The sequence below is a fragment of the Octodon degus genome, unplaced genomic scaffold (assembly GCF_000260255.1).
Source record: "Octodon degus isolate 3935 unplaced genomic scaffold, OctDeg1.0 scaffold00065, whole genome shotgun sequence".
Taxonomy (NCBI): domain Eukaryota; kingdom Metazoa; phylum Chordata; class Mammalia; order Rodentia; family Octodontidae; genus Octodon; species Octodon degus.
In genome coordinates this window covers 1,976,749-1,984,883 of record NW_004524641.1, presented here as the reverse complement: position 1 = coordinate 1,984,883, position 8,135 = coordinate 1,976,749, and the positions used below count along the sequence as shown (strand labels likewise).

Here is an 8,135-nt window from a genome sequence, read left to right as displayed (position 1 = left end):
GATGGCTTCAGTGGTTTTGTTAAAATTCCACGTACAGAATCAGAATGTCAGCTATGAGGCAAGTGCAGACAGAGAAGTAATAGAAAAATTTCTTCAACAATTTGATAAAATCATAGAGAAAGGTAGCTTCTGTCCAGAATAGATTTTCCTTGTGAATTTTTTTTTTCCATACTGGGGACTGAACTCAGAACTTGCACTTGCCAGGCAGGTGCTTATGCCACTAAGCTATCTCCCCAGCTCCTTCCTTGTGGATGAAACCAGACTTTTTTTTTTTTTAAGAAAGGATCTAAAAAGTCTTGTATACACAAAGAAGCTAAAACAATGCCCAGCTTCAAGACTTTCATGGATAAGGGCCAGGGAGATAGCTCAGTAGAGTAAGTGCTTTCCTGGCAAGCGCAAGGTCCTGAGTTCAATCCCCAGTACCACAAAAGAAAAAAAAAAAAAAAAAGACTTTCAAGGACAGTCACATTGTTGGTAGTAAGAAATGTTACCTCAAGTTGCAGCCTTCCTCTTCTCTTACTCCAAGAATCCACGTTCACCAAAGCAGGTTAGTAAGCACATACTGCCTGATTACATCAAACAAATAACGTATGGGTGACACAAGCTTTATTTGAAGACTGGTTCATCAACTGCTTTATACCCTCAGTGAAGTCGTATTGTGTGGAAAAGGGCATTCCCTTTAAAATTATCATCCTGCTTGATAATGCTCCAGACCACCTCAGCATCCTGTTAAGCTATACCCAGTTGTAAAGGTAGTGTATCTGCCTAAGAACACAACTGCTGGTTTATAGTCCTTGGGCAGGGGATTATAGATACCTTCAAAGCATACTGTTTGCACACAACTTCTTGCAAAGCTGCAGCAGCAAAAGAAAATAATGAAGTAACCTTTGCTCATTTTTGAAAACCAGACATTTTGAATTGCATTAACAACATTGAATCAGTTTAGAGAAGAGTGGCAGAAAAATGCATGCAAGGCATACAGAAATATGCCTAAAACATTTCATGCATAATTCAGAAGCATTTGACAAACATGAACATGTCAATGTCATAAAACAACTTTCTAATGTGCTTAATTTGGAAGCTAAAGTGGACAATTTTGAAGAATTAGTGAAATATACTCAGGGAAAACTAAGTACAGAATACTTAATAGAGTTGGAAGCACAGCAACACTTATAAGGAAGAACAAGAGGAAAGAATTAAAGAAGTACCAAAGAAGTTCACTGTAAAGGGCTTAACAGGCGTGTTCTCAAAAGTGAATATAGCAGGCCAAGGAGATAGCTCAGTGGCATAAGCACCTGTGTGTCACTTACTCTTCTCTCATTGCTGGGACAAAATACTTGACACCAAAAATTAAGGAAGAAAAGGTCTATTTGTTATTATTTTTTCCCTATATTTAGGAAAGGGTCTACAGGCTCTGTGGGGTCTCACTATGTAGAACATACTTGTAGTAATTCTCCTGTTTTCAGCTTCTCAGGAGCTGGGATTATAGTTGTGCACCACCATACCCAGACTCAATCATGTCTCAGCATGCCCAGGGGTGGGTCTGTCATGGCACGCCAGGGGTCAAACCCTGGCTGCTGCACTCTGCCTAGCAAGCAGGCACTTTAGTCCGCTGAGCTATTAGGCCAGCCCAAGAAAAGGTTTGTTTTGCCTACAGTTAGTGGAGGTTTCAGTCCATACTCAGCTGGCTCCAAGGCAGAGTGGCACATGGCAGAAGGCAGCCGTTAATGGGGGGAGCAAAGAGCAAAAAGCAAAGGGAGTGGCAGCAGCTCAGGCAGCTAGCAAGCCTCTCTCCCCTCCCCACATTGTAATGCAGATTACCCGCCCTAGGGCAGGTGCAGCACCCACACACACAATACTCAATCACAAACAGAAGCCATCCCATGACTACATGAGGCTTTGGGGGACACCTCTACGCCAACCATAACAGCCTGCCTGGCAAGCAAAAAGTCCCAAGTTTGATCCCCAGTACCACAAAAACAAAAAAAGAAAAAAAAAAGTTGATACAGCTATGGGAAACTAGAAGCCATAGATCCAAATGTGATTTATGAAAGTAGAACAGCAATTGAGTGACTTTTACTGTGCTATCAAGTTTATGAAGCAAAAAAGAAAATAACAAAACAGATACCACTAATAGGATTCTTCTCAAACCCTACACCGAAGACCCCTACTACTAGTTCTTTCAATTTCTATTTCACCATCTGCCTTCTACATCCCCTGATCAGAATTCCAACGATAATAGGAAGGACTCAATGACTAATGGATTAGCTTGAATGTCTTTTTGGGGGCACAGTTCTATACATGTTGTTTACAGTGCCTCAGTGTCTTTTTGTACTGTATGCATTGTTTATACAGTACTGTAATATTTGCTGATTGTATTATATAGTGCAGCACTGTGGTTTTATGTTGTTATATAGCACTGCCTGTAAAATTTCTGCGAATAAAATCAAAGTCATCAAGATAGAGTTTCTTTTGACCATATCTTTCATTTCTTTTTCTTTCTTTCTTTCTTTCTTTCTTTCTTTCTTTCTTTCTTTCTTTCTTTCTTTCTTTCTTTCTTTCTTTCTCTTTCTTTCCGTCCATCCATCTGTCCATCTTTCTTTCTCTATTTTTAATGTATTTGGTACAAGGTCTCACTGCACAGCTCAGACTCATAGTGATCCTCCTGTTTTCAGCCTCCCAAGTGCTAGGATCACAGGCATGCACCGCCATGCCCAGTCTCTCTTTTGATCATGTCTTTGTTCTGAATACTGTACATACTATATACAAATCCTCATTTAGTGACCAAATCATTTAATGACCTTGTCATGGGATAAAAACTCAGTGGTTAAATGAGAAATGTCTATGATAATGCCATTTTCTCCTACAGCTCTTACAGGGCAATGCTCACTTCTTTTTTTCATTTTTGCTTTTGCAGTATCAGGGATTAAACCCAGGACCTTGCTCTTGCCAGGCAAAATGCTCACTTCTGAGCAAACTCAGGCCCACACTGCATGGGCACAATGAGGCTCAGATACAGCCCCTCCGCACCTCCTCCAGAGGCAGGCCCACCCATCACAGGGCCAGCAGTGCTGTCCTCCGCCTCCCTTGGGCTGCTGCAAGCCTATCACTTGCACCCCAGCATGGACGCTGCCAGTCCTCTGTGCCTCGAGCCTAACCAAGCATGTGCTTCCGGGTGGGCGACACAGCTAAATGATGTCATCCGCCTGAGCTACTGATTGGCTCCCACATCCTGTGAGATCCTAGCTCTCACAGAGTGTGGAGTCTGGACCATGCAACACCGCTGGCTGGGTCTTCTGTAACAAGGTGCTTGGCCTTTTAGAGTTAAGGTCCTGAGCCTGCCCTTTTTGTCCGTTCAGCCTTTACCTAAGCAAGGAGTTAGATTATTTATGTCTACTCAGTATGCAGAAGGGCTTTCTTGAGGTAGTAATGCCATGTTTTAAGAATGGCCAAAGAAAAGAAAAGAGAAAAGATCCAAGGGCGTTTGGTGACAAGAACCAAGCCACATCAATAAAATGAGCAGTCACAGCAGTGGGCGAGGACCTGTGCCAAGCAAGTTAGGAGTACAAACATGGAAAGGAAACTCGCTGCCCCAGTTCTCCATGAGTTACAATCTATGGGGCAAGATGCAAAATATAGTAAGCTAAACTATTACAAATGAATTACATAAAATAATACAAGAACTGGCATCAAGGTCCCAAAAGTGGAACACAGTTTGGCATTGTGTCACATGTGTCATCCCAACACTCTAGGAGGCTGAGACAGGAGGATGGCAAGTTCAAGGCCAGCCTGAGCATTCTAGTGATGCCCTATTTCAACATAAGGGCTGGGGTATAGGTTAGCAGTACAGTGCTTGCCTCTCCTATGTGAGTGTCCTGGTCCCCAGTGCCACCAAAAGGAAAAAAATGGAAGAGAACAGGAATGAAATGTATTTACATAATTACTTGAATCAGAGGTGAGGGATAGGGCTGTGTCAGAGAAATAGAAATATTAAAGTCATTTTCTAAAAATATTCACCAGTCAAGGTATTTGGAAATACAGTAGTGAAATAGTAGTTAGGTGAATAGGAGGTTTACCCCATATTCTAGTTTTCTAGAGCAGTGCTGTCCAATGCCTTTCTGCTGTGATGGAAATAGTCCACGTAGGCTTCTTTCCAAAGTTTCAAATAGTTTTGAGTGCCAGAAATGAGGCCAATCAAATGAATGAACTGACTTTGTAATTATTTTTTTTAATATTTATTTATTTGGTACAGGGTCTTACTGTGCAGCTTGGACTTGTAGTGATCCTCCTGTCTCAGCCTCCCCAGCATTGGGATTACAGGTGTGCAACCCCACACCCAGTTTCCCATGGCCGGCTTGGTGTGCCCAGGGTTCCAGGGCTGGCACAGCATGTGGTACTGGGGATCAAACCCGGGTCCTTGCACTTGCCAGGCAGGTGGTTAGACCACTGAGATATCTCTCCAGCCCTGACTTTGTGGTTATTTTCATAATAATTAGAGCATTTTATTTTAACTTAAATAGCTAGAATCACCAGATATTGGGATAGCAGTACTCTAAGTGATCCCCATGTTTTCTTCCCTGCAAACTACATATTGAAAAGGTTTGTTATCAGTTTGAGTCACAGGGACCCATTCTACTGCGACAAACAGATCAGAGGGAAAATATTGTTCTCAAATTCAAACAAAGGAATGCCAATTCAAGAGAGAGATTCCCATTTCTTGAGTGCCTATCACATGCTTATCTGAGTGCTTACACATATTACCAGCAGCCAATACCTTACACATGGGACAGACTGAAGCTCTGGACCATATTCATATAAATCACCATCTAAAGTTACCAATTGATCACCAATAAGTCTTAATGTTGTTTTGATTTGCATTTCTCAAATGACCAGTTATATTGAATATTTTTTCATATATTTATTTATTATTTCTACTTCTTCATCTGAGAAGTGTCTGTTCACTTCAGATGACCATTTTTGTCTTGGGCCTTTAAATTTAGGGGTCTTATTTTTTTCAGTGTTTCATATATTTTAGGTACTAGCCCTTTGTCTAAGGAACAGCTAGCAAAACTTTTCCCAAACTGTGAGTTGTCTCTTAACTCTGTTGGGTATTTCTCTTGCTGTGAAAAAGATTTTTAATAAGATGTGATAACAGTTGTTGTCTTTGTGCTATGTCCTGTGCAACTTGGGTTTTGTTAATAAAGTCTGCATAGTACAAATGTCTTCAAGGGTTCTACCTATTCTGTGTTACAGCAGATTTAGTTTTCTGTTATACTTAGATATTTCATCCACTTCAATTTTTGTTCAGTGCATGGTGAAAAATAAGGGGTTAGTTGTTATCTTCAGCATGTGGAAAGCCAGTTTTGCATCACCATGTATTAAAGAGGCTATCTTTCTTTCAGCAAATGTGTTTGGCCCTTTTGTCAAATATCAGGTGGCTGAGTGCATTTGGAGTTGTTTCTCCATCTTCTTATTTGTTTCACTGATCCTCAGGGTTTTTTCTCACCAGTACCATGCTGTTTTTATCACAGTAGCTTTTTAGTAGAGTTTCAAGTCAAAGATTATGATGTCCCCTACTTTTACCTTTGTTGCCCAAGATTAACAGGTCTCTTCTGGTTCCAAATGAATTTTTGGATTGTTTCTATAATTCTCTGAGATATGCTGTTGGAATTTTGAACAGGATTTTATTAAATCTGTGTAGAAATTTTAGGTATATAGTCATTTTCACTATATTCGTTTTTCATACCCAAGATCAAAGGATATATTTCCATTTTCTGATATCCTCTTCAGTTTCCTCTTGTACAGTAATGTAGTTAAGGTAGAGGTCTTTTACTTTCTTCATTAGATTGATTCCAAAGTATTTCACTTTTTTAAATGCTATTGTGAAAGATGTTGTTTCCCTAATTTCTCTCACAGTGAGTACATTATTCAAGTATAAGGAGGCTATTGATCTTTGAGTGTTGACTTTGTATCCAGCTACACCTGAATTTGGCAATTAAACCTAGATGTGTTTTGATGGATTATTTGTGGTCTTCTATATAGAGCATATGTCCTCTGCAAACAGTGATAATTTAATTTACTCTTTTCCTATCCTTATTTCTGTCTCTTGTCTAATTGCTGTGGCTAAAGTTTCTAGAACTGTATTGAATGAGAGTGCTGACAGTGGACATCCTTGTCTTGTTTCTGAATTTAGAGTGAAAGCTTTCAGTTTTTGACTGTTTAGTATGATGTTGACTGTTGGCTGATCATAGATGATCTTTATCAGATTGAGGTAAAGATCTTCAGTCCCCATTTTCCAAAGGTTTTTATCATGAATGAGTGCTGGACTTCATCAAATACTTTTCCTCCATCTATTGAGATTATAGTTTTTGTCCTTGGTTCTGTTAGTATGGTATATATTACATTTATTAATTTATGTATGTTGAAGTATGTCTGCATCTCTGGGCTGAATCTCACTTGGTCATGGTGTATAATCTTCTTGATGATTTGTTGCATTCTGCTTGCCAGTATGTTGGTGGGCTGGGGAGATGGCTCAGTAGAATAAGTGCTTTCCTGGCCAGCACCAGTGTCCGAGTTCAATCCCCAGTTCCACAGGAGGTGGCGAGGGCTGGGGGATGATGTTTGCCGGTATCTTACCGCACAGATTTTTGCCTCTATGTTCATTAGGGAGATTGGCCTGTGGTTCTTCTTTTTTGTTTGGATTTTTCTCTAGTTTAAGTATCAAGTCAATATTTGCTTGCAGGAATGAATTTAGGGTTTCACTTCCCTTTCACTTTCATTACAGAGTTTGAGAAATGATGGCATTAAGTCTTCTCCAAATTTATAGTAGAATGAAGAATTCTGTTTGTATCAGGGCTTTTATTGTTAGTAAAGTTTTAATTACATCTCCAATTTTATTGACTGATACTGGTTGATTTAGAAGTTTTTACATTCTTTATTAATTGTATCTTCTTTATATTCATATATTGATTAATTATATGTATCTAGGAATCTGTCCACTTCTGCATTTTCAGGAAAGCTTCTTCCCATAAGCAAATTACAAATACCATCCAGAAATTGAACTGAAACAAAATAAAAACAAAATGAAAAGACACTTAAACAAGATGCAACTCTAGACTTACAGTTCACCAATGGCAAATCCAAGGGGCACTGCGCTGGAACAATCCAAAAGCCACCCACCTCGACTCTCTGAAGTGGTAGTATTAGAAATAACAAAGCAAATGAAAGAAGCTCTAGAAAAAATCAAATCAGAACTAATTTCTCAGACAACTACAGATATAGTGATCATAATAAAAAACCTGCTTAGTGACTCTAGAGCAGATACAGATAAAACAAATAGAGCTTAGGAAAATGATGGAAACCATAATCACCCAAAATAGGAAAGAAATGGAATCCATGAAGAAGATTCATACAGATACTCAAGGGGTTAAAAGTTCTATTGAAAGTATACACAGCAGAGCCAGTTTGAGGATACAATCTCAGCCATAGGACACAGGATGATGGTTAGCAATCATGAGAAGAAAGATGTCTTCAAAATAGCAAAGGACCACAAGAAATCAATCCAACCCCTGGTAGATGATGCAAAGAAGAATAGCATAAGATTGACTAGAGTAAAAAAAAATTTAAAAAGATGATAGCACAAATGACATTAAAAAAAAAAAAACTATTCATAGAAGTCATGGCAGAAAACTTCCCAAGCAGGGGAAAAAGAATTTGACATGTTGATTAGTGAAGCATATAGAACTCCAGTTCGCCATTATTTAAAGAAACGTATGGGCCTACCAGATAGCTCAGCAGGTTTCGATCCCCAGCATGTCGTGCTGGCCCTGCCCCCAGGCGCGCTGAGACTGTGATTGGGATTGAGGGTGGTGGTGTGCACCTATAATCCCAGCACTTTGGGAGGCTGAAAAATAGGAAGGATCACTACAAATCCAGTTTGTATAGTGAGACCCTGTAGACCCTGTATTACATACATAAAAAAAAAGAAATCTACATCAAGGCATGTAGTAGTCAAGATCCCAGAAATTCAACACAAAAACATAATATTAAAAGCTGTTAGGGGCCCAGGGAGATAGCTCAGTAGCATAAGCACTTATGTGGCAAGCACAAGGTACTGAGTTCAATCCCAGATACAA

General features: G+C 39.6%; 1 protein-coding gene across 1 annotated transcript in view; it reads left to right on the top strand.

Moving 5' to 3' along the window:
* The first annotated feature begins 1 nt into the window (after position 1).
* The window catches only part of LOC101578527 (RNA-binding protein 45), a 43,307-nt gene continuing 35,173 nt past the window's right edge, over positions 2-8,135 (top strand). Inside the window, exon 1 of the mRNA XM_012515471.2 lies at positions 2-122. Coding sequence (XP_012370925.2) covers positions 2-122 — 121 coding nt within the window. The remainder of the gene's footprint in view (positions 123-8,135) is intronic.